The sequence below is a fragment of the Musca domestica genome, unplaced genomic scaffold (assembly GCF_030504385.1).
Source record: "Musca domestica strain aabys unplaced genomic scaffold, Musca_domestica.polishedcontigs.V.1.1 58, whole genome shotgun sequence".
Taxonomy (NCBI): domain Eukaryota; kingdom Metazoa; phylum Arthropoda; class Insecta; order Diptera; family Muscidae; genus Musca; species Musca domestica.
This window is the reverse complement of record NW_026712360.1, coordinates 4,316,778-4,344,397: the sequence shown is the minus strand read 5'-3', so window position 1 is coordinate 4,344,397 and position 27,620 is coordinate 4,316,778. Positions and strand designations below refer to the sequence as shown.

At 38.0% G+C, this 27,620-nt stretch overlaps 1 protein-coding gene across 1 annotated transcript in view; it reads right to left on the bottom strand.

The window, feature by feature from the left end:
- Positions 1–735: 735 nt before the first annotated feature.
- LOC101888200 (uncharacterized) overlaps positions 736–27,620 on the bottom strand; it is a 230,673-nt gene continuing 203,788 nt past the window's right edge. Inside the window, exons 7-9 of the mRNA XM_059128965.1 lie at positions 25,970–26,869; positions 12,855–13,455; positions 736–1,618 (exon numbers count right to left, since the gene is read on the bottom strand). Coding sequence (XP_058984948.1) covers positions 820–1,618; positions 12,855–13,455; positions 25,970–26,869 — 2,300 coding nt within the window. The 3' untranslated portion in view covers positions 736–819. The remainder of the gene's footprint in view (positions 1,619–12,854; positions 13,456–25,969; positions 26,870–27,620) is intronic.

The window sequence follows — 27,620 nt, the reverse complement described above, 5'->3', positions numbered from 1 at the left end:
TATATTTGAAAAATCCATGTTTATAGGACCTTGAGAAAATGTATTTGGTCATTGAGAAAATATATTTGAAAAATCCACGTTTATGGCCCAGAAAGTCCATGTGAAACACATTTAAAAATCCACATTTGTAGCTACCTAGGTTCTTAAGAAAATATTTTAAAAATATTCACATTTATAATTCGGAATGCTCATTATAAATTCCTGGGGAAATATTTTTTAAAAATCTACGCACTGCTCTGAAGGTCCTTGAGAAAATATTTTTTAAAACTGCAAGGATGGGACAATGTTCCTGAGAAAATATTTTCAAAAAATCCACGAAGAAGCCTGAAGAACTCCTTCAAGACACTTTTCAAAAATTCCCCAATAGTCCTTGAAAAAAAATCTTAAAGGCATATTTAAAAAAAAAAAAAAAATCTCAAATGTCCTTCTTCTTACCTCTGAAACCCCATAAAAATATATTTTCAAAAAAATCTACAAATGTCCTTGAAAAAATATTTTTAATAATTTCACATGTAAGGTCCTTTACAAATTGAACAATATTTATTAATTTATTTTTTTTTTCAATCTGTGGATATTAATATTTTTCCAGTATTTTCCAAGGATATCAGTATCTTCCTTCCTCACAGAAAAATATTTGCCCCCTTTTCCCCAATTAAAAAACTCCGAAGCAGAAAAGCTTAGTCCTCCTCGTCTACTCGCCCATGTCTGCAAATAAACAAATAAATCCCCCCAAGCAAAAAAAAAAAAAAAATAACAACACACCAACATATCCTCCATAATCCTTAAAATCTATACAAATTGCAAATGCTGACCGCAGCATCATTCTCTGGTCAATTTCAGTCGCACAGCCAATCGTTTACATTTCCATATCAGCTGCGTCTCCAATATGCTAAAGGACATGGCCACCAGCACCAGGCCCAACAGCAGATAGGCACAGCAGGCAAACAATTGGATTTCGGGTCCTTGAAAGGTACGCATCGGCACAAAGTCCCCATAGCCGATGGTTGTCAGGGTGACGAAACAGAAGTAGGCGCCATCGATCAGTGACCAATTCTCCCACAGGGCAAAGATGACGGTGCCGAGGCAGACGTAGAACACCAGAATGATGAGCACCAGCAGCAGCGGTACCTGAGGTAATTGTTGGGAACTGGTCGTAGAATCGCCGCCATATGAAACCAAGGAATTGTTGTCCAATTCCAATTCATTGTTGCCCATCGCCATGGTGGCATGCAAAAGCTTATCAGTCTGTTGGTGGTGGTGTTGTTGTTGTAAATCTTTTAGTTTATATGTATTTTGTTGGCCCTCCATAAATTCATCGTCATCCTCGGAGGTATCGTGATGGTCACGATAACAAATTGCCGAATTCCTTCGCTTGGGCGTAACGTGGAGATTACATTCTCCTTTGTGGTTGATTATCATTGATTTGCGTTGTATCGTTGCCGTGGCCGAGGGTGGCGGCTGCTGCGGGTGATTCCTTTGAAAGCTGCTGGTGTGCCTTTGGAAGGTGGCGGCGGTGGCTTGCAAAAAACTTCGAGTGGCCGATTTATCTTCATGGGTACTGGTTGCCGAGTTACAGGTGAGCAGCGGCACCCGGGAGGGTGTTCCATGGGGGCAGTTACTGCAATGGAAACAAAGAAGAGAAGGAAAAAATGAAAGGATCAAATAAAGGATAGCTTTTTTTGTTTTGTTGAGCTTTGGTAAATAGTCTAAGGGACGACTCTTCGGATTTTGTTTGTTTGTTTTCTTTAAAAAGGGCAATTTGTTAAATACATATGTATATGTGTATTTGTTGTTGTTATTGTTGTTTTTATAGCTGCATGGAATTTAAAACAGCTAATTCAATTAACATATGTGCCAGGGAATGTTTATTTATTGGTTGTTGTCGCAAAGGATTAAGGGCAATTAGGATTGAAAGGGGTTTCGAAAATCAACATATTAGGGTGGAGATCCAAATAATTTGAAAACCAAATATTTTTTAGAGTCAGGTACAAAGAAGAATACAAAATTTTAGACCGAATACCGCCAAATATTTAAGTATAAACTTAGACGAAGAAGACATCTTTGGGCTTCTTCTATACGAAGAAGATCCCCTTTGGCCTTCTTCTATACGAAGAAGATCCCCTTTGGCCTTCTTCTATACGAAGAAGACCCCCTTTGGCCTTCTTCTATACGAAGAAGACCCCCTTTGGCCTTCTTCTATACGAAGAAGACCCCCTTTGGCCTTCTTCTATACGAAGAAGACCCCCTTTGGCCTTCTTCTATACGAAGAAGACCCCCTTTGGCCTTCTTCTATACGAAGAAGACCCCCATTGGCCTTCTTCTATACAAAGAAGACACCCTTTGGCCTTCTTCTATACGAAGAAGACCCCCTTTGGGCCTTCTTCTATACGAAGAAGACCCCCTTTGGGCCTTCTTCTATACGAAGAAGACCCCCTTTGGGCCTTCTTCTATGCGAAGAAGACCCCCTTTGGCATTATTCTATACGAAGAAGACCCCCTTTGGCGTTCTTCTATACGAAGAAGCCCCTTTGGACTTTTTCTGCCCCCTTTGGCCTTCTTCTGTACGAATAAGACCCCTTTGGGCTTCTTCTATTCGAAGAAGACCCCTTTGGGCTTCTTCTATTCGAAGAAGACCCCTTTGGGCTTCTTTTATTCGAAGAAGACCCCTTTGGCCTTCTTCTCTACGAAGAAGACCCCTTTGGCCTTCTTCTCTACGAAGAAGCCTCCTTTAGCCTTCTTCTATATGATGAAGCCTCCTTTAGCCTTCTTCTATATGATGAAGCCTTCTTTGGCCATATTCTGTAAGAGGAAGCCACCTTTGGCTTTCCCCCACCTTTGAATTCCCCTATGGGGTCCCTGATCTTCTTCTATGCGCAGAAAACCCCCTAGTTTTCTTCTAAACAAAGAAGACCCACTGATCATTTTGGAGGCAAAAAAGATCCTATATTCTTCTTCAAGACAGGGAGAACTCCCTGATCTTCACGCTCTGGTCTTCAGCTGGACAGAAATGAGGCAAAGAAGACCCTCTGGTCTTCCTAGAGGCATATACGACTTCCTGTTTTTTTTTTCGAGAAAGAAAACACCCCTTCGGTCTTTTTTTTTGAGAAAGAGAAGACACCCTGGTCTTCTTCTAGACAGAGGAGACCCTCTGGTCTCTCACGTAGAGAAGTAGAGCCCCAGCTCTTCTGTAAATGGAAGAGCTTCCTTTTCTTTCGTGTATAGGAGAGCCTCAGCTCTCCTTCTGCGGATAAAGAGTCTCTCTTCTTCCTCTTCTATGGATAGAAGAGCCTCTGTTTTTCTTCTATGGTTGAAAGAACGTCTGCACTTCTGTGGGTAGAGGAACCAAAGTTCTTATGTGGATAGAAGAAGCCTATATTATTCTTCTGTGGATAGACTCTGCTATCCTGTGGATAAAAGATCCTCTGCTCTTCTATCTATGGCTGGAAGAGCTCTTGTTCTTCTATAGCTAGAAGAGGTCTTGCCCTCTATGGCTAGATGAGCTCCTGCTCTTCTATAGAGGGAGAGCTCGATCTCCCGATCTTTGTCGAGACAAGTGCTCTCCTCTTCTGTGGCAAGAAAAGAGTCTTTCCTATGGCGAGAGAAGGGCCCTGGCTGTGGTTCTTCTGTGATGAGAGAGGAGCTCCTGCTGTTTTCTGTGTCTATAGATGTTCTACTGCTCTTCTATGGCGAGAGAAGAGCTCTTGCTCTTTTCAATGGCGATAAAGGATATACTGTTCTTCTATGGCGAGAGAAGAGCTACTGCTTTCCTATGGCGAGAGATGAGCTCTGTATTCCAGGACTCTGCCTCTTCTGGGGCTCTGGCTCTTCTAGGGCTCTGCCTCTTCTATGGCGAGAGAAGAGCTCAGGCCCTTTTTTGGTTCTTCTATGGCGAGAAATAACTTCTTCTGGGGCTCGAGATCACCTGGCTTTAATTAATCTGAAGCCATCCTTTTCCATGTTGAAATTCCTCTAATCTCCTACCTCTCCACCCCTTTTTTATATTTCTTGCTAACTCAGATTGCTTAACCTGGAATTATATTTCACCTTTAAGTGCTCCTTAATATTCGAATTGGTTCTAAATCGTAATAGCTTTTTTGCCTCTAAACTCCCTCCTAAATCTCCGTTAATTAATTAAGTATTTAAAGGTAATTGTTATGGACCGGTAAAAATAACTCCTTTTTCCCCCTCCTTCCTCCACTTACATCCCTTTCTCCACAGCCTCCTCTTTCTAAGCAATTCTAAAAAAACACTCTGCCATTCATGCTCAAATGCCCCTGGAACATGTGTTCTGCTGGGAAAAAGATTTATGATAATCAAGTGATACTTTATGGTCTCATGGTGACGAGTGGGAAAATAAAGTCCCTCTACTCCTTGCCATCTTCTCTCTTTGGTTGGCCATTTATTAATGCAGCTGTTTAAGAGCATATCACACAAGCTTCTTTACAGCAATTGCCATTGCGGAGGGTGGCAGTAGGCTGCTCATTCTTATGGAGGCCTGGCCCTGTCGCTAATAAAGTATGTCTACACGGGCTCTTTCATTGGCCTTTTACTTCATTTTATTCATCTTCTTCGTATTCTCCCTCGCCTCTGTGCCATGGTGGTGGCCATGTTTTCTGTGGGTGTTGCTGAAAGTGTTGGTAATTAATTGTAACTTGAGCTTGAATCGGGTCAATTAATTTTCTTCATTCTCTGAGTTCTTTTTTTTTGTTCGCCCTGATACTCTTGGTAATGTAATTTCATACTTTTATTCATTTATTCTATTGCTTTGTTATGTTGTTGGAGTTGTTGTTTCTGCTGCTGCTGCTTTTGGTGATGATGATGATGCTGATGCTGATTTTTATGTTGCCACAGTATCCATTTTATTTTATTTGGAATGCCTGACTTGCGGAGCATTTGGAAATGAAACGGATATATTGGCAGAGAATGGTTACCACAGGAGGGTCTTTAAAAGGGGTCTTCAGATGGAAGTTTTGAAATCTGGAAAAAGGTGTTATTTTCCATGAAAATCCTGGAGATGCCAGAGAAATTCGATTTCATAGTTTGCAGAGTTTTCACCAAAGATTTTCCAATTTCCACATCCCTAATGGCCACTTTAATTGTTACATTGTTCGCCATAACCGCATTTGGTCTATAAAAAAAGCAAAAAGAAACAACAGAAAAATGAATAGCCAATAAACCTCCCCCTCCCCCTCCCTTATCCTGACAGCGAAATGAAAATGAAAATCGCACACTGAAATACATATTGAACTGCAGAGGGAGAGCAGAAAGTTGTGATGGCGCCCAACGCGGTGAGCCCTGCACTCCAGCTCTTTATTTGATTGTAATACATATTATAATATCGTTCTGCAACATAAAAGCGAGGCGTTTGCTGGCAAGCAGATGCTGTGATCATTGAAAATTAATTACAATATAATAAAGAAAATTGAATTAATACGCCAGCGATAGCCTGTGGAGCGTTCGCTTGGAATGAACATTATATGCCAGGCGGGGGGAAGGGGGAGGGAGGGAAATTAACCTTTTTCAGATGCAGAGGTGAACTTAATGCATTTCGCATTAAGCATGCGCTGCATTAATAATGCATGAGAAAGGATTAAAAAACAAGTAAGCAAATGCTTTAGACGTGCGGGGCCGACCATGTGATGCCCTACAAAACTACAATGTGGTGAAAGCCCCCTTATCTCCAAATCCAGAAGGTTTCGATTTTGAAATTATGTCATAGAGCACTGCCTGCCAATATTACCCTTAGCTTTTTTACCAAGGACATTTACCCAATGCTTACGCACTCCGTCGTGCTGATAGCTGCTGTGGTATATTTTACAGCTAAATATAATCCAGAACTGACTTGTTCGTCTATTTGTAATTTCGCAGGAATTAAAAATAAAAATTGAAAGGTTTCTGCCCAGCTCTAAGCTCTAGCCCCGTGCCAACTTCCGCTGCGATTGGTCTATAATTGCGACCTGTAGTGCAACTGTAAAATAAGGAAATTTTTCAGTTTTTGGTCCATTTCAACCCCTAAATATTATGCGATCATCTCCAAAAGCAATAGGGTTCTATTCTGGCCCCAGCCCCACCTCCATTCTAAATTTCGTGAAGATCGGGCCATAATTGTGACCTGTAGAGTGCTTACAAATTAAGATGGACAGACGAACGGACGGACGGTGGGAAACTAATATTTCTAGGTATTACATAATTTTTGGCCGAATAAAACTTATAATACCCCCAACACATAGTGTTGTAGGATATAAATATTCAAGTTTGTGGGACTAGTGGTTGGAGAAAAATAATTTGTGACAAAAATATATCTTTAATAAGGGCTATTCGAACGACAAACTTCTATATACAGGGCGAGATAAAAAAAACTGCAACAAAGTCAAAGGCCATAATTTTTATATATTTTTTTAAATTTTATTGAATGAAAGCAAAACATATCGGAAATAGCATCAAATTTTAGGATAAGTTTAGATTTGTTCGAGTTGGTCACCTTTGGCACGAATTATGGCCTTCAAATGGCCAATGAAAACGTCACACGCTGCCCGAATGTTGCTATGCGGTATTTTTCCCCATTCCCGGCGAAGCGCTTGCTTTTGGTGATCGACACTTTGGTATTTTTTAGTGCCGAAGATTTTGGTGGCCATTGTGCGCTGGAAATGAAGCGAGAAACCTAATTTTCTAACCATTCTTGGATGGTGCGTGTTGAGTGCGATGCTGCTGAGTCCTGTTGGAATGTCCAAGGTTTGCGACCAAAATGTAAGCGTACCCAAGGCTTTAATACACCCTCCAGAATATTTTCGCGATAATATTCGACATTTATTCCGATGCCACGGTCTAATGCCTTTACTACGAGCGGAGAGCGACCATCGGCTGTTATAGCTGCCCACACCATCACCATGGCCGGCGCTTGAGTTCTGGTGGCCAACCGAAGGTGAAAATCTGACCTCAACTGACTTTTTTGGCAAGTAAACACGATCATTTTATTTGTTTACAAACCTCGAAATTACGAATGTTTTCTCATCGGAGGCGGAGAAAACCAAATTCGGCAGTTTACCACTTTCGGCCAAGCAACTCAACGAAGCAACTCTTCAGCTCTTTTTTAAGTCTATGTTCTTCCTACTGCGGTGTAAGTTCTTGCACTTTTTGAAATCTCAATGGCTGTACCCCGAGCTCATTTTTCAATATTTGCCGAATGGAATATAGCGATATGTTCAGCTCACGAGCTATTTTTCGGCAACTGCGATGCGGGTTCAAATCGCTTCGAGTCAAGTCGCTTCTTTACTGTTCGAACCATTTCTGCTGGTGTTGCTGTTTTCTTCCGTCCACTTCTTTGACGTCGGTCTACCCTACCAGTATCAGTATCACGGTAACGAGCGATGGTACGAGCCACAAAAGATTTATTTACATTTAAATGCTGGAGTGGTCCAACCATAGCCACTTTTGGTTTTCCAGCCAAATATAAAGAAATCACACTAACACGCTTGAATTCTATCACGAATAACTTTTTCCGGGAAAATTCTCATCAAAATGCTTTTTAAAGCTTGTAAACTGCAATTGGTTGCAGTTTTTTTCATCTCACCCCGTATATATCATATTTATTTTAATCCGATACGTAATAAACGATGTTGGCTCATTTAATCCGAACCTACTCCATAGAGGGTCAAACATCTGGATAATCATAACCGAAGTCAAAATATATTTAAATAATCGAACATTGGCTGAGGGTATACGTTTGTCGGCAAAACCTATAGATACTGTTTAACTTGTTTTTATACCCTCCACCATTCTGTGGAGGCTATATTAACTTTGTCATTCCATTTGTAACCTCTCGAAATGTTCATGATAGACCCTACAAAGTATATATATTCTGGATCAGTAAAAATTTGCATTCATGCGTAGTTTACCAGTAGGCAGGTTAAGTTCATAAATGGACCATGTCGGTCTACGTTTTCGTATAGCCCCCATGTAACGGTACCTCTCGATATTCGGTATTTTCATTATTTTACATACATTATTTACCGGAATTACTTAAAATTTTATATTTGAAGTTCGTAATGGGTACTACATCCTATGACAAAAATTTTTGTATGCAGGTCCACGTCTTCGTATAGCCCCCATATAACGGTACCCCCCGATATTCGGGATTTTCATGATTTTAGCTACATTATTTACCGGAATTACTAAAAATTTCGTACTGAAAGATCCTAATGGATACTGCAACCTTTGGCAAAAAATTGTGTATACAGGTTGAGACTTTCATGTAGCCACCATATAGTGGTACCTCCCGATATTCGGTATTTTCATGATTTTAGCGACATTATTTACCGGAATTACTTAAAATTTCATATTTGAAGTTCGTAACTGGTACTACAGCCTATGACAAAAATTTTTGTATGCAGACCGAATTCTTCTTATAACCCCCATATAACGGTACCTCCCGATATTTGGTATTTTGATGATTTCAGCAGCATTATTCATCGACATCGTTTCAAATTTGGTACTGGAAGATACCAATGAGTACTACAGCCTATAGCAAACATTTTTGTATGCAAGTTTAATTTTTCGAGTTCCTTGCAAATTGTGGAGGGTATTAAAAGTTCGGTCCGGCCGAATTTAGCTGCTTTTTTACTTGTTTTTTTTTTATTTTTCAAAAAACCGCTCGGGAAATGGAGATTATGAGGTTATATATTGGTCTTTGAAGACCAGAAATTTGAAAGGATTTTTCCTTAAAAATAACCTTTAAAACAAGACATGTTTGGTGATATTTTAGTCCTTGAAAGTAGACGTTTGATGGTCTATAGGTCTCAGATTTTTTTTTGTAATAAATCAAAGCTTCTGACCCTGAAACCTTTGTTACTGAATGTACTAAAAATCCCTGTAGAATTCAAGTATTCAGATCTATATGTCCTTGAGGTCTAGAAATGTCCTCGAAGAATGCTCCTTATTGTTTGTTTCTTGTAAAAATAAATTTTATGTTACTTTTGGTTTACTACACATTTTGCAAAGCTCTTGTGTCTTTCTCTGTCCTATAGAGGTTCTTTAGGGCTTCCTCTATTCTATGGAAGCCCCAAAGGCTTCTTCTGGCTAAAATGCTGTTCGAACTTTGCAGAAATATCTTCAATAACAAGTTCTTTTCATGGATAGTCTTTGAAATTCTCACAAAGTCTACTTTTGTATGTCACATATTTCCTAAAGGAATTTTTTTAGTAGGGGTCCTCGATAGTCCTTAGAAAGTCCTTGTAGAAAAATGTTATGTAAAAAAACACAATGAACTTTATAACTACTTGTCCTGCATTTCTCGAAATAATGTCTTTACCTTCACTGCGTATGAGTGTCTTCATCACTCATACGACACCATATCTCTCTTTCCTAGCAAACACCGCGTTTCCATGTACCTGCTTAAAATTCCAACAATTGCTATATTTGTGGTAATTTTCCGTTCGATTAAGTCTCTGCTTTTTCCCGTGAATTCCATGAATATAAAAAGAACTATTGAGGAGAGGAGCATTAGACCTTTTAACTTGTCTGTGACAGAACAATAAATCAAGCGTGTCCAACATGACAAACTGAAAACATGTAACCCACACACACACCATACCTTCCCCTCATTCTTACCCCCCCCCCCACCTCATCCTTACAATCGTCTATGGCCTCGTGGCGCACAGAGAGACCCCACAGAAGATAAGGCGAAGGAGCAAAGATGAAAATAGAAAAGCCTCAACAACATTTTGTGGCATTTAAGCAGTAAATATTGAACACGTCCAACCAACGACAATAACAAATAAAATGGTCAAACAAAAAAACATCCCTGGAAAACAGATGACCAACAGCAAAAGGTTGTCGGATGAATATCACACCTAAGGTTACATAATAATTGCAGGTAGTCGAATGGTCGTTGGGTTGACCGGCTGGCTGGCTGGTTGCTTGGGTATTGTCTGCCAAGGGTATTTGTTGTATTCTTTGTATACATAAAATATAAGGTTCGACGCCAACCAGATAGAGAGATTGACCCAACATCACCACCAATGGGGTAGCCTAACATTAAGGCGACAGAAGTTTCAATTTGTTGACTAAATGAACTTTCATTGACAGAGGTCTTTGTTTTACTCGGTGGCAACAAAGGAAATGGCAAAAGGATAATTTAATGAGGATAGGGGAGGGGGTGAAGGAAATATGAGATGAAGGGAGATAAGGAGAGATATGAAAAATGTAGATAAAAAAGAAGCATCAGGGTTCCCCTTGGCCACAAAGTCTCTCAAGGCATTTCATAGAAGCCTCTGAGGGCTTCTGCTGGCCTATAGAAGCTTTTGAGGGCTTCTGCTGGCCTATAGAAGCCTCTGAGGGCTTCTGCTGGCCTATAGATGCCTCTAAGGGCTTCTGCTAGTCTCTAGAAGTCCCTGGGGCTTCTGCTGGCCTACAGAAGCCTTTGAGGGCTTCTGCTGGCCTATAGAAGCATCTAAGGGCTTCTGCTGGTCTACAGAAGCCCCTGGGCGTTTTGGCGGCCTTTAGAAGCCTCTGAGGCTTCTGCTAGCCTTTAGAAGCCTCTGAGGCTTCTGCTAGCCTATAGAAGCCCCTGGGGCTTTTGGTAGCCTATAGAAACCCCTGAGGCTTCTGCTAGCCTATAGAAGCCCCTGAGGCTTCTGCTAGCCTATAGAAGCCCCTGAGGCTTCTGCTAGCCTATAGAAGCCCCTGAGGCTTCTGCTAGCCTATAGAAGCCCCTGAGGCTTCTGCTAGCCTATAGAAGCCCCTGAGGCTTCTGCTAGCCTATAGAAGCCCCTAAGGCTTCTGCTAGCCTATAGAAGCCCCTGAGGCTTCTGCTAGCCTATAGAAACCCCTGAGGCTTCTGCTAGCCTATAGAAGCCCCTGAGAAGAAGCTTCTGCTAGCCTATAGAAGCCCCTGAGGCTTCTGCTAGCCTATAGAAGCCCCTGAGGCTTCTGCTAGCCTATAGAAGCCCCTAAGGCTTCTGCTAGCCTATAGAAGCCCCTGAGGCTTCTGCTAGCCTATAGAAGCCCCTGAGGCTTCTGCTAGCCTATAGAAGCCCCTAAGGCTTCTGCTAGCCTATAGAAGCCCCTGAGGCTTTTGCTAGTCTATAGAAGCCCCTGGGGCTTCTGCTAGTCTATAGAAGGCCCTGGGGTTTCTGCTAGTCTATAGAAGCCCCTGAGGCTTCTGCTAGCCTATAGAAGCCCCTGGGGCTTCAGCTAGTCTATAGAAGCCTCTGAAGGCTTCTGCTGGCCTATGGAAGCCTCTGAGGGCTGCTGCTGGCCTATAGAAGCCTCTGAGGGCTTCTGCTGGCCTATAGAAGCCTCTGAGGGCTTCTGCTGGCCTATAGAAGCCTCTGAGGGCTTCTGCTGGCCTATAGAAGCCTCTGAGGGCTTCTGCTAGTCTATAGAAGCCCATGGGGCTTCTGCTAGTCTATAGAAGCTCATGGGGCTTCTGCTAGTCTATAGAAGCCCATGGGGCTTTTGGTAGCCTATAGAAACCCCTGAGGCTTCTGCTAGCCTATAGAAGCTCCTGAGAAGAAGCTTCTGCTAGCCTATAGAAGCCCCTGAGGCTTCTGCTAGCCTATAGAAGCCCCTGAGAAGAAGCTTCTGCTGGCCTACAGAAGCCTTTGAGGGCTTCTGCTGGCCTATAGAAGCCTCTAAGGGCTTCTGCTGGTCTACAGAAGTCCCTGGGCGTTTTGGCGGCCTTTAGAAGCCTCTGAGGCTTCTGCTAGCCTTTAGAAGCCTCTGAGGCTTCTGCTAGCCTATAGAAGCCCCTGGGGCTTTTGGTAGCCTATAGAAACCCCTGAGGCTTCTGCTAGCCTATAGAAGCCCCTGAGAAGAAGCTTCTGCTAGCCTATAGAAGCCCCTGAGAAGAAGCTTCTGCTAGCCTATAGAAGCCCCTGAGGCTTCTGCTAGCCTATAGAAGCCCCTGAGGCTTCTGCTAGCCTATAGAAGCCCATGGGGCTTCTGCTAGTCCATAGAAGCTCATGGGGCTTCTGCTAGTCTATAGAAGCCTCTGAAGGCTTCTGCTAGTCTATAGAAGCCTCTGAAGGCCTCTGCTAGTCTATAGAAGCCTCTGAGGGCTTCTGCTATTCTATAGAAGCCTCTGAAGGCCTCTGCTAGTCTATATAGAAGCCTCTGAAGGCTTCTGCTAGTCTATAGAAGCCTCTGAAGGCTTCTGCTAGACTATAGAAGCCTCTGAAGGCTTCTGCTAGTCTATAGAAGCCTCTGAAGGCTTCTGCTAGTCTATAGAAGCCTCTGAAGGCTTCTGCTAGTCTATAGAAGCCTCTGAAGACTTCGGCTAGTCTATAGAAGCCTCTGAAGACTTCGGCTAGTCTATAGAAGCCCCTGGGGCTTCTGCTGGTCTATAGAAGCCCCTGGGGCTTCTGCTGGTCTATAGAAGCCCCTGGGGCTTCTGCTGGTCTATAGAAGCCCTCAGGGCTTCTGCTGGCCTATTGAAGCCCTTAGGGCTTCTGTTGGCCTATAGAAGATTTCTGCATATCGTAGCCCCCAGGGCTTCTGGTAGCCTGTAGAAGAACCTAAAGGCTTCTAATAGTCTATATTGGTCCCTGTGGCTTCTAATAGTCTACCGAAGGCCTTGGTGATTCCACTATTCTAGAGAAGCCCTTGAGGGCTTCTACTGGTATGTAAAAGTCCCTGAGGCTCATGCTAGCCTATAAGAGACCTGTGGGCTTCTACTTCGCCTTGTGCGTAATTTTTTTAACATTTCCCAAATTACCATACCTCCCTCTTCTCCCTTTTATTGACTCTTTCGCCCAAGACAAGTGGTCACTTAAAGCAATTTATTTTTAAGTTCGATGTAGCCGTCCCTCAGATGTTTTGTTTTTATTGTTCTTGGTCCATTGATTGTGTTCTACTTACCCCAGGCGTTGTTGTTCCAGCTCTTCTTCGTCTTCCATGATGTCGACAACGGTTGCCATAGCTGCTGCTCCTCCTCCTTGGCTCTGGGTGTTACCAATGTCTCCCGTCGTCGTCGTCGTCGTCGTTGTCGTCGTCGCCTGAGTGAAATGTGAGTGGGATGACATGAGCGTTAATGGTGATGCCGATGTTGATTCACAGGCCAGGCTTCCAGGGTTGTTGGTTAATGTTGATGATGGAGCTGCCACAGTTGCCGAACAAATGGCCGCCGTTGTGTTGCTGTACAAATTGTTAATGTTTTGTTGCTGTTGTTGTTGATGATGATGAGTGGAGTATTGCAGTTGCTGTTGTTGTTGATGTGGGTGCTCAGCTGACAAGGTGACTGACTGGCTTGTCGTCGTTGATGGTGTTGCCATTACCGATTGCTGCTGTTGCTGTTGTTCACCTCCACTCGGATACGTTACAGCTGAAGAAGAGGAGGACGATGAAGAAGACACCGGGTTCTGTGATAAATCATGCCTGCAGGATATATCATTTTCATGCAGCAATGTATTGATCTCTGGGGGTAATGGAGGTTTTGTCAAGAATTTCGCACGTCTGATACCTTGAGAATTCGAAATGAGAGAAAAGAGAGGGAGAAAAGAAAAGAAAAACACAAACAACCAAAAGCAATTTAATAATTTATCAAATAACGCATAAAAGAACAAAGTTTTATTAATAAAAAGACTCTTAACCGCAAAAATCGCAAAGAAGACGAAAGTCGGTCGTTGTTCTCATTTCAATATTTTCTTTTTTTTTTTTTTTTTGTTTTGCTTTAATAAATTTCCAATAATCAATCATCGTTTTTTTTTTTTTTTTTTTTTTTTGTAACGCTTTTCGAGACCAGAAGTAGCAAAAAACTCACTGCCAGCGTTTATTGAACCTGCAATCACTGTTGGTGACAGTCGTTCTTTTTTTTCCTTTGCTGTTATTTGCCTGAACTATGACAAAGCCAGGCAGGGCAAAAAAAAAGTTCGACAAGCCATCGCTGGAAACTTTTTCAATCAGTTTTATTGCAACACATTTTTCTGGCTTTGGCTTTTTGCAAATACTTTCATCCACACCCCCTCCCCTCCCAACCAAATAATGGTCGGGGCGATGTCATGTCACGGCTTGTCATCATTATCATAATCAATAAAGTAAATATGTCAAGCAAATGTGTCAGCGGGGTGGGAATGTGTGTGTGTGTGTTGGTCAGGGGTGGGGAGACTCTTGAGGGTTGAAATTGGAAAGAGGAGTAAGTTAGAAGGAACTATAATTCGAGAAGAAGTTAGAGGACCTTCCAAGACAAGGGGCCTTCGAAGAGACCTTGAAGATACATATCTCCAAGATACCTCCAAGAGACCTGCAAGAGAACTCCTGTAGATATAAATATGTTTTGGAGATATTTTTTAAGAAAAACCTACTGAGGAAGAAATAAAGGCCCATTAAAGCCCACTAAATTTGATTTAAACACACATTTCTAAGTCCTATGTGACTAGAGGATCTTTCAGGTTTTGTAGAAGTCACAAGGTTTTTATGTTTAATACCAGACTCAAGGGTCTCCTGGTCTTCCGTTTTCCAAAGGCCTTTCGTAGGGCCAAGTGCCTTATAGATTCTGCAGATAAATCAGGGATTTTATAGGTGCTATTTTATGACCCTGGGGTCATTTGGACATTTTTATACCCTCCGCCATATCATGGAGGGTACATTAATTTTGTCACTCCTCGAAATACTCATGTCAGACCCAACAAGGAATATATATTCTTGATCAGCGTAAAATTATAAGTCGATTTAGCGATGTCCGTCCGCCTGTCTGTTTGTCTGTCTGTCTGTTGTAATCACGCTATCTTTCGAACGAATTGAGATAGAAGGTTAAAATTTTGCACACATGTTTATTTTTTCAGTAGGCAGGTTTAGTTCGTAAATGGGCCATGTAAGTCCACATCTTCGTATAGCCCCCATATAACGGTACCTCCCGATATTCGGTATTTTGATGATTTTAGCGTCATTTTTCAACGGAATTGTTTCAAATTTGGTATTTGGAGTTCGTTACGGATGCTACATCCTATGACAGAAAATTGTCTGTGCAGATCCACGTCTTCGTATAGTCCCCATATAAAGGTGCATCCCGATATTCGGTATTTTGATGATTTTGGCGACATAATTCATCGGAATCGTTTCGTTTTTGGTATTTGAAGTTCGTTATGGATACTTCAGCCTATGACAGAATCTTTTCTGTACAGGTCCACGTCTTCGTATAGCCCCCATAAAATGGTTCCTCCATTTTTTCGGTATTTTGGTGATTTAAGCAACATTATTTACCGGAATTGTTTTAAATTTTGTATTTGAAGTTCATAATGGCTATTACAGCTTATGACAGAGAATTTTCTGTGCAGGTTCACGTCTTCGTATAGCCCCCATATAACGGTATCACCCAATATTCGGTATTTTGATGATTTTAGTGACATTATTCACCGGAATTGTTTCAAAATTGGTATTTGAAGTTCGTTATGGGAACTACAGTCTGTGACAGAAAATTGTCTGTGCAGGTCCAGGTCTTCGTATAGCTACGGTATATCTGTACCTCCCTATATTCGGTATTTTGACGATTTTAGGTACAATACTCACATAAATTGTTTCAGATGTCATATTTGATGTTCGTAATGGATGCTACAGCCTGTGAGAGAAAATTGTCTATGCAGGTCCAGGTCTTCGTATAGCTCCGATATATCAGTACCTCCCTATATACGGTATTTTAATGATTTTAGCTACACTATTCATCGTTTACTTCAAGTTTCGAATTTGAATATGGTAATGGCTTACAACAAACAATGCCTATGCAGGTCCACGTCGTATAGACCCCAATATGACGGCTATATTTAGTATTTTTACGATTTGAACAGAATTTTTAACGGATTTTATTTTTTGAAAATTTTCAAATTCGTTCCAAATAGTGGATGGTATTCAAAGTTCGGCCTGGCCGAAATTACTGCTTTTTAAATTGTCTAATTCTAAGGACTTCCTTGAGTCCTGGACATATTAAAAACTTGTAATTGATCGCTAGCAGCCTTTCTATAAAGATTTTGAATTGGAATTTTAAAGGGCCCTCTTAAGGACTCCCTTGTTGTTTTTTTTTTTAATTTTTGGTCGAGTTACTTAAATTCCTTTAAACTTGATTTTTAAGGGACTCTTCAACATGTATTCTTTTCAAAAATTCTAAATCCTTTTCTAAGCCTCCAAAATAAATTTTTAATTTGACATTTTAAGGAATTTTTTTTAAGTTCCTTAAAGGTCCCTGAACGCAGAGTTTTCTCTTGGAGGAGGAAGAATTTTTAAATGATCTCCAACAGCCTTTTCACAAAGGATTTTTAAGGTTCCTCAAAATCCTTATAAAGTGGTTAATTAAAAAAATCACAAAGGCTCCCTTAAGGACTTCCACGTAGATTTTTTACTTCTAGGAAGGTTCATTGAATTCCTTCAAATTTGATTTCTTAAGGACTTCTTCAAGGCTCTACAACATGGAATATTTCCAAGAAATCGTAGTACTGTTTTTAGGCCTTCAAAATGATTTTAAATTGGAAGCATTTTTGGATGTAAAAAAAAGTAGAAGAAAAACTTCTTCCTTCTGGAGGAGGAAGCAATTTTAAATGATTTTTCATGAGGAATTATTATGGTATTTTAAAGAGGCTTCCTTAAGGACTTCCAAGTTAATTTTTGCTTTTCATTCTAGGAGGGTTCTTTGAATTCCTTAAACAGGGGTTTTAAGGGCTCTTTCAAGGCTCTTCAACATGGAATTTTTCCAAAAAAATCTAAATTATTTTTTTAAGCCTGAAAAATAGATTTAAATTGGAGTTTTGAAAGAAGTTTTTGAAGTTCTTTTAAGGCTCGCAAACAAAGATTTTTTCAAAAAAAAAAAAAAAAAAAAACAAATAAGAAGATAAAATTAAAAATAAAATTAAAACGAAAAAAGTATGTCTTCAAAGGGCACCTTGGACTTTTGAAATATTTTCTGGAGGCACTTTAAACGACCCCAAACGTGGGATTTTAAAATAAATGTTGGATGTTTCTTCAAGGATCACACAATAAGGTCATTAAAAAATTAGAAGTTTTAAAATAATTTTTAGGTACCCTTTTAATCACCCCAAAGAACTGAATTCAAAGTAATTTTTGGAGGCTCCTTAAGAATCCCATTTTTAAAGTCATTTTAGAAGGTTTTTTAGGGACCAAAAAAATAGTTTTTTTTTACCTTCAACATTCTTTAAAAGATATTAATTTTTTACAAAAATTGGTTCTGAAGCACCTTAATTATACCCTACAACACTATGTGTTGGGGGTATTGTAAGTTTGATCGGGCCAAAAATTATGTAACACCACGAAATATTGGTTTCCCACATAGGAAAGTATATATGGATCATCCTAGCTCGCCGAGCTGAGTCGATCTAGCTATGTATGTTCGTCCGTCCGTCTGTCCATGTTAATTTGTAATCACTCTACAGGTCGCAATTATGGCCCGATCTTCACGAAATTTGGAATGGAGGTCGGGGTTGGGCCAGAATAGAACCCTTTTCTTTTGGAGATGATCGCTAAATGTTTAGGGGTTGAAATGGACCAAATACTGAAAAAATGTCGGATTTTGCAGTAGCTATACAGGTCGCAATTATAGACCAATCGACGGAATTTCGCATGTAGCTAGAGTTTAGGACGGGGAAGAAGCCTACCAATTTGGGTGGTCATCGGATAATATTTAGCGGGTAAAATAGACCATATATTTTGTGTTGAAAAAATTCAACAATTTTCATTAAACCGCGAATATTTTAAATCCCGGCGAAATCACAAAGCCATGACAAGGTTACTTCTGACCTTTACATTGATGTTAACATCCAACAAATCGGATATATAGCAAAATATGTTCGATATATATGTCTATCAAAGAAGATATGCTTGAAAGATCCCTTATATGTCGAGAACGGCTGAACTGATTTCGACAGTTCTCATTAATTCAGAATGGCCTCTTGGCAGGAAAGAAAAAACGTCTAAAAAAATCGCATAAAAATATCTCTCTAAAGATGAAAATATTGATTTTCTAACATTTTCTCATATTTTTTCAATTTTGTCATATTTTTGGCATATTTTCATTTTGAATTAAACATTTGGTAATATTTCTACAGCTAACAAAACTAAGTAGTTATGACATCAGAATATCATATACAGATCGCATTTATGGCCCGATCCTTACGAAATTTTGCATGGGGATAAGATGAGGGCCAGAATAGAAGCCTACTCTTTTTGGAGATGATCGCCATATATTTAGGGGTTGAAATGGACCAAAAAACTGCAAAATTGTCGGCAGATCGTAATTATCGCCCGATCATCACGCACATTTGAAAGGGGGTTACCGGACATTGCAAAAGCCAAGCAGTTTTGGATGGCCATCCAAAAATATTCAATGTGTGAAATAGTTTGCCAACTTTTGTAGACAAAATACGAAAATGTCCATTCCAGAGACTTTTTCGAGAATTCGCAAATACAGGAAAGACGCACTTCTGACAATTTCGTTAACGAATATAGTCAAATGTCTGCATCTCATATAGATGCGTTTCAGTCAAAAACGAATAATAAATGTTAATCTTTTGCCACTTCTGAGAGATTATAGGTCTTTGGGAAATATTGGTTCCAGATCTAGGAAGACCTTTTAAGTGCAACATCTACCAATAAATTGGAAATGAGCAAATTAGTTTAAGTTGCTATTATTCGAAAATTAGAGAACGAAACCTGATGGTTTTCTTTTATTATTTGTCACAATATCTTGTGGAATTCTTTCGAGTATCTCGCCTATATAAACTGTATCGTTTATTATAGTGTTGTAGGGTATTCAACGGCCGGCCCCGCTCGACTGTAGCCTTTGCTTACTTGTTTTTATTTTTAATTTTATTTTATTTTATTTTATTTATTTATTTTTTTTTTTTTTGAAGAATCCACATTGAAAAGGCGTAGATATAAGTGAGAATTCTCCAAACAACTTTTTAAAATTTCATGGAAGTCCTTCACCATTCTTCATTGGAGTTACGGCCTTCCAGGTAAGAGTACCCTTTTAAAATTCTTAAACAATCCATATGGGCAAGTACTTTAAGAAATTATTTAAGTAATTCTAAAAGGGAACCTACAATTTCCTGCAAAAAAAAATGATAAACAATGAAGTTTGAGGATCCCTAACTTTGACCCCAAAAACTGTTATAAGACCCCCTAAGGAGATTTTCAAAGAAGTCTTTAAAAAGTTATTCAAAAATGTAGGTAGGTTGACTTCCTAAAAATTCGTTAAAGAACACCGTTTGGGTGCACCTGAGTACCTCCGAAAATTCTTTAAAATAATCCACATTGGAAGTCTTTAAGGAATTTCGAAAAGTTCTTAGAGAAAACATTGGTGTTCATCGAAGGAGAACCATAAAATTGTTAAAAAAAAATTCTGGGGATCCTAAAATGTATATGATATTTTGGAAGGCCCTACAGCAGCTTTTCAAAATTTATTTGCATATGCCAACTTAGGGGCCTTGTACCAGCCTTGAAAAATTAAGTCAAAAATTCACATTGGAGAAACGTTAATTTTTTTAAAGAAAAAAAAAACCGATTTTCCAATTTAAAAAAAAACCTAAAAATCCCTAAAAACGGCGCTATAGAAGCTTCCCAAAATTTATTTGGATATGCCAATTTAGGGGCCATATACAAGCCCTGAAAAATTAAGTCAAAAATTCACATTAGAGAAATTTTAATTATTTTTTAAAAAACGCAATTCCAATTTTTAACGAAGCCTTAAAATCCTTAAAAACGCTATTTCAATAGCTTAAGAGAGCCTTTAAAAATTCATTCAAAAATCGAGAAATTTATAAAATCCACGGCCATGAACTATGGACATTCAAAAGATCCTCATAACACCATTGTACAACAGAAAAAAGGAGGTCTAAAGGACACAATCACTCGACCATAACCATAATCCTGGGAAACGTTATCACGTTTAAATTTTGTAGCATTTAATGACACCTTGGTATTGGGAAAAAATTTCACCTCCCCACTCTACACCGTTTTTTTTGCTCACACTGAAGTGTGGAAGAGAGGGTACGGGACGTTGGCACTTTATGCGAGCAGCACGTGGAACGCCCATTACTTGAAGTGCTGCAGTGGCAACTCCTTAATGGCATTTAAAGCATTCAACTGTTTCCTTTTAAATTTCCTTAAGGCATTTTGCGCCACCACGGTAAAGTTCAACGAAAGTGGTGAAAGACAGTTGAGGTGGGTGTGTGGGTGTATGTATGTGTGTGGTATAAGTATGTGTGTGTGAGTTAAGTGCCATAGCATGCGGTTTAAAAGTTGTTCAGTAAGTGTAAATTAAATTCAATGATTGATTATCTTGTTTTATGAGACAGGCATTTGATGGTTCTTTTTTTTTCCTTTTGTTATTGGCCTTAATAAAAGGTGTTCCGGGGGATGTGGGGGTGACATATAATGCGAAAAGTTTTCTCTTATCGCTGTTAGAACTTTTTAATCTTGACAACATGTGTAAAAATTTGTTATTAATTTTATTAGCCGTTTAAATAGATTTTTGATTTTTTTTTTTTTAAATAATATTGAACTAATAATTTTAATTAATTCACATTTTCCAATATTTCAATTTTGAAAATTTTTAATTATCGTTGAATTGGTTTCCCTGCCACTTAAAAATAATTGCGGTTCATGCGTAATGCCAAGTAGGCTGCACTTGTATATTACAATTTATGTGTTTTTATTTTTGTTTTTTTTTATTTTTCAGTTTCGAAATAATTTTGCGGTACAGCAGCCATTAAAAAGGACTTCCAGGGCTGTCATTAAGCGTAATGAATGCCATGCCATGCCAATGCCATTAGCGTTATATTTATGCTAATCGGCTTACATATCATCATGGTAATGACATTGTTCTTGAATCAATGTGTAATGAGAGGCTTGGAAACATTGATATATATACATATATATTTTTTATAACGGTGACTAGAATTATAAGGTTATAAAAAGGCAGGATATATGACATACCCCTCACATCGTATGTCATAAATCCTGGATGGACCAGGGATGAATAATTTTAAAAAATCTGATCAAAGTATAGTTCAGTATCTGTATTCCAGTTTTTAGGAGATCTATATAAAACCTTCTAATCTAACGAATAGCTACATATAAATGTTTTAGAATATATTTCTTAGGAGCTAAAGGGCTCACAAAAAAGTTTCTAAAGGATCCCCAAGAAACGTGGAATATTTTTTGAAGAACCCCCAAAAAAACGTAGATTTTTAAAAATAATTTTTAAAGAACCCTCCAAGAAACGTGGATTTTTAAAAACTTATTTTTTCAAAGACGTGGAATTCTTAAATATATTTTTTAAGCATTCTCAAAAACGTGTATTTATTTTAAAAATATTTTTTTCGAGGACTTTCATGAAACGTTGATTTTTAAAAATATTTTTTTAAGGACCCTCAAGTTTTTTTAAGCCCTCTCAACAAATGTGGTTTTTTAAAACCTATTTTTCTAAAGACTTCCAAGAAACGTGGTTTTTTTAGGATTACCAAGAAATGTGGATATTTAAAAAATATTTTTTCAAGGACTCCCATGTAACGTGGATTTTTAAAAAATATTTTTATAAGGATAACCAATAATAAAAATATTATTTTAAGGATAACAAATAAACGTGAATTTTTTTAAAAATATTATTTTAAGAATAACCAATAAACGTGGATTTTTTTAAAAATATTTTTTTAAGGATAACCGAAAAACTTAAATTTTTAAAAAATATTATTTTATTGATAACCAATAAACGTGAATTTTTTAAAAAAATATTTTTCAAGGATAACCAAAAAACGTGGATTTTTTAAAAATATTTTCTCAAAGACTACCAAAATATTTTTTTTAAAGACTCTCAAGAATCGTGGATTTCTTAAAAATATTTATTTGAAGGATTACCAAGAAATATGGATTTTTTAAAAATATTTTTTAAAGTACTCCCAAGGAACGTAGCTTTTTTAAAAATATTTTTTCAAAGACTCCCAGGAAATGTGGAATTTTTTAAAATATTTTTAATGGACTTCCGAGAAATGCAGATTTTTTAAAAATATTTTTCAAGGACTACCAAGAAACGTGGATTTTTTAAAAATATTTTCTCAAAGACTACCAAAATATTTTTTTTAAAGACTCTCAAGAATCGTGGATTTCTTAAAAATATTTGTTTGAAGGATTACCAAGAAATTTAGATTTTTTAAAAATATTTTTTCAAGTACTCCCAAGAAACGTGGCGTTTTTAAAAATATTTTTTCAAAGACTCCCAGGAAATGTGGAATTTTTTAAAATATTTTTAATGGACTCCCGAGAAATGCAGATTTTTTAAAAATATTTTTCAAGGACTCCCAAGAAACGAGGATTTTTTAAAATTATTTTTTCAAGGACTCATAAGAAACGTGGATTTTTTAAAAATATATTTTCAAGGACTCATAAGAAACGTGGATTTTTTAAAAATATTTTTTTCAAGGACTCCCAAGAAACGTGGATTTTTTAAAAATATTTTTTTAAGGACTCCAAGAAACGTGAATTTTTTAAAAATATTTTTATAAGGATAACCAATAAACGTGGATTTTTTAAAAATATTATTTTAAGGATAACCAATAAACGTGAATTTTTTAAAAATATTATTTTAAGGATAAACAAAAAACGTGATTTTTTTTAAAATATTTTTTTAAGGATAAACAAAAAACGTGGATTTTTTAAAAATATTTTCTCAAAGACTACCAAAATATTTTTTTAAAGACTCTCAAGAATCGTGGATTTTTTAAAAATATTTTTTGAAGGACTCCCAAGGTATCTGCATTTTTTAAAAATATTTTTTGATAGACTCCCAAATAATGTGGATTTTTCTAAAAATATTTTTTCTGGAGCTAACATGAAATATAGACTTTTTAAAAATTATTTACAGGACTGCTAACAATCGTGGAATTTAAAAAATCAACGTCTCCCAAGAAACGTGAATTTTTGAAAAATATTTTTTTAAGCACTCCCAAGAAACGTGGAGTTTTGAAAACATTTTGAGAACTCCTACGAATTTCGGATTTTAATTTTTTTTTTTAAGAAATCCCGTGAAATTTAGATTTTTGTAGGACTCCCAAAAGAACATGGACTTTCTTAAAAATTTTTTTCAAGGATCCCTAGATTTTTAAAAAATATATTTTTTAAGTATCGCCAACAAACGTGGATTTTTTAAAAATACTTCTTAAGGACTTCCAAGAAACGTGGATTTTTTAAAATACTTTTTCAAGGGCTTCCAAGAGACGTGGATTTTTTTAAAAAATATTGTTTAAGGACTCAAAAGAAACTTGAATTTTCTAAAAACATTTTTTCAAGGACACCCAATAAATGCTGGATGTGGTTCACGTAATAATAATTTTTAATTTGTGTATAATTATATTTTTTGGTTATCATTATTTTAACATTTTTAATCAACAGAAAACTACAATACCAATTAACTTCCAACATAATTTGCCACATGTCATATTTAATTACCTTACCCTAAGGAACAAGTTTTTGCCCTTTTTTTTAAATCTGTGTTCACTTGTTTTATTTTAAGGAGAGAAAAAAAAAACAATCACAGCTCGTAGTTCTGTTCGCTTATTGCTCCCATCCTCCCTATATAACACCCTCCATCCCTCGTTTTTTCCCCTCTTAAACTTGAATTTCTGATTAGCATTCCCGACACATTTAACCAGCCATAACATGGTCACGTCATCGCACAGCCGTTTGTAAACTCGTTAAACACTTCTTAACCACTCCGTTCGCGCTTGGCTGGACTTAGTTAGTAGGGTTGTGAGCACCATAGGTCCCTCGACCGCTCAACAATGCCAGCCAGCACCCACATTAGCCAGCCACAGAGGGCTCAGGCTCATCGGACGAACTACGTGTGGCGAAACTTTTCAGAGTTGATTTTTAATTTAGTTTTGCCATAGTTTTTGTTTTGCGTTTTCTTCGTTGATTTTTCCCCAGTTTTCCCAATGCCACGTTTTAGAGTTGAAAATGAAACCAAGCGGCGGACTGCCATGGCTGAGCAAATGCAACATTGGAGGATGTTAATGTCATTTAAAGAGCTCCGCTTGGAATTAAGTTGGGAATTTTCTGTTTTTTCCCTGGCATTTTCTCTTTTTTCCTTGCTGCTGCATGTTTTGTCATATAGTTCATGTGCTATTTTTCCAAGTGGTATCCCTCCATGGTACTATTGGCATCCTGCGGTTGTTTATTTCCCTCACCCCTTTTGGCATCGGTACGAAATGAAACGTTATTTTAGTTTTTCACGTTGTTGTTGTTTTTGTTTTTCTCATTCTTGGCTTCTTCGCTTTGGTAAAGTTTTAACGTTTGTTTTAATTACATTTGATGCTCGGAGCCAGCAATGAACGACGAGCGATGGATTGGCAATGCCCAGCATTGGGAGCATTTAAAATGTTGTGCATTTCCCATTTATTTTCGGTTTGTTTCAACTTCAGCCCTGATGCCTTTACATTGCCAGCAAGCGTGTTCTGTATTCTTCTTTTTTTCATTCTCCTGACTCGCTGTAACAAAATTTGCGGAAAAATGTGATAAATGCAGTTTGGTTGATTTTTTTTTTTATTAAATGGTGATAATTTTTTGCACGACTTCATTGAACGTTTTCGCCACTGCAGTTTACAGTTGTAGATCTGATACAAATAACAACAACAGTAGAAAACTGGAAGTGAGAGTTGAAAATTTGTTCGCTTAAAAAGTTTTGAATGAGATTGCTTTTAGTCATTTAGATGGTTAGTTATCCAAAGTTAAAAAAAAAATAATTTTTAAGATCAGTATGTCCTTGAAGGAGCATTCATAAAAATTACTCGTAAAAATATTCATAAAAAACACTTTTATCTGTAGTCCTTGAAAAAATATTTATTAAAAAATCCAGGTTTCATGGGAGTCTTTAAAAAAATATTTTTTAAAAAATCCAAGTTCTTGGGAGTCCTTGAAAAAATATTTTTAAATAATCCACGTGTCTTGGGAGTCCTTGAAAAAATATTTTTAAAAAATCCACGTTTCTTGGGAGTCCTTGAAAAAATATTTTTGAAAAATTCACTTATATTGGTAGTCCTAGAAGAAAATATTTTTAAAAAATCCACGGGTCGTGGGAATCTTTGAAAAATATTTTTAAAAAATCTACGTTTCGTAGGAGTCCTTGAAAAAACATTTTTAAAAAATCTACTTTTCTTAGGAGTCCTTGAAAAAACATTTTTAAAAAATCCGCGTTTCTTAGGAGTCTTTAAAAAAATATTTAAAAAAAATCCACGTTCCTTGGGAGTCCTTGAAAAAATATTTATGAAAAAATCCACCTTTTATTGGGAGTCCTTGGAAAAATATTTGCAAGTTTCTTTTGAAAAAATCCACATTTCTTGGAAGACACTAAAAATATTTTAAAAAATCCACGTTTCTTTAGAGTACTTGAAAAAATATTTTTAAAAAATCCACGTTTCTTGGGAGTCATTGAAAAAATATTTTTAAAAAATCCACGTTGAAAAAATATTTTTAAAAAATTCACTTTCCTTGGAAGTCCTTTTAAAAATATTTTTAAAAAATCCACGTTTCGTGGAAGTCCCTAAAAAATATTTTTAAAAAATCCACGTTTCGTGGAGGTCTTTAAAAATATATATTTAAAAAATCCACGTTTCTTGGGAGTCCCTGCAAAAATATTTTTGAAAAATCCCGTTTCTTTGGGTCCTGCAAAAAATATTTTTAAAAAATCCAAGAGTCTTGGAAGTCCTAGAAATATCCCCGTTTCATGGGATTCCTTGAAAAATATTTTTAAAAACTCTACGATTCTTGGTAGTCCTTGAATTTTTTTTTTAATAAATCCGCGTTTCTTGCTAGTAATTAAAAAAATATTTTTTTTAAAAAATAACATTTTTTGGAAGTCCTTGACCTCCTTCCCTTACAGAATCCAAATATTTATTTCCCCAATATTTCCACTCAGAAATTATTTATAATTATCATCCATTATTAAAAATAAATAAACAAGGATTTTCCTCCTTTTCACTTACCATGCACGGTGGCCGTTTGATAAGCTGGCGGAGGTGGTGGCAGCATTTCGGTTTGTTGCTGCTGCTGCTGTGATCCCGACTCGGTCGCCGCATTCGTACCATTGGCCAGGGTTAAACTTTGTTTTCTTCGATGTGGCATTTGAATGGTGTGATATTTCAGCATTGGCGGCAAGGGGCCAGACATTGTGCCCAAAAGGGTATTATTACTGGTACTGGTGATGGTCGTAGTGGCTGTTGGTGCGGCTGCCGTACCAGATAACGCTAATGGATTTTGGGCACCACTACCAACTGGTGTCACAATTGGAAAGTAGACAGTTGTGGTCGAGCCACTTGCCAATGGATTTATGCTAAGATTTGCAGCACCACCACTACTGCCGACGCCACCCGAGTTCGTCCCAACTCCTGCCCCGCCACCACAATGGACCGCAGATGTTTGAAAACGCAACATATTCGTGGGCACCGCCATAAAATGTTGGGCACCACTTAATGTCGCCGGATTCCCGGGCGGACCGGGTGGTGGTATAATGTAGTGTCTTATCGACTGCTGGTGGGTCGGTGAGGAGTTATTGGACGTGGAGGAGACAATGTGATATGTGGCCATAGGCGGTGCAAAATAACGGGGTGTTGTGCCACCAACACCTGCCGTCGAGGTGTTGGGCATCAGAAGACGGCAATTACCCGAGCCGGGCGAAGACAATTTGTGTCCGGTTGTTGATGCCATAAGCATGACGTCTGGTCGTTGTTGATAGTATGCAGGATGTTGTTGTGAGAGCTGCTGATGTTGTGCTTGTTGTTGTTGGCCTGTTATTGTGCCTCCCATTGCTGGTGACATTTTCAACTGCATACAGCTACCGTATTGTTGAAGCTGTTGCTGCTGTTGTTGTTGATTGAGTTTTCCTGCTGTTGTTTTGTGGTTAGTTAAAGAGAGAAGGACAAAGGAGAGGAAGACGAGGGAAAGGAGAAAAAAATAGTTAATAATTAATTAATAGTTTATTTCTTAATGTAGACAGAAGGACCTCCAGTCAAAAAGGTTATATGAAATATTCTCCGTTGATAGATGCCCTACGCTAGGCCCTCCACAAATAAAGAATTTTTACAAGCCAAGGACCTTTTATATTGACAGAAAACTCCTGAGAGCTCCTCTATGAATGGAGAACACTCTCAAGGCCTACTTTGAATAGAGGTCCATTGAGAGTTCCTTTTTCAGTGAAGAAAGACTGAAGGTCCTACATGATCACAGGACCTCAAAATTGCCTTAACAGGAGACTTTTTGAAGGTCGAAGGACTTTTATATTGTCAGAGAACCTCTGGTAGGTTCTCCATGAACAGAGAAGCTTCTAAAGGCCTGCTTTAAACAGAGGTCCATTAAAATTTCTTTTTTCAGTGAAGAAAATATGAAGGGCCTTCATGATCATAGGACCTACTAATTGCCTTAACAGGGGACTGTTTGAAAGTCCTTTATACACAAAGACCTATTTTAAAACCAGAGGACCATTCTTTATTAAGGCCCTTCATGGCCACAGGATTTCCAATAGGTTCTCTAGGGACGAATTTATTTAAGATCCTTTGAAATCCAGAAATACTTTCCAAGATTCTCTGTGAAGTCCTCTACGAAGGAAGGACCCTTCGATGGTCGCCTAAAGACAGAGGA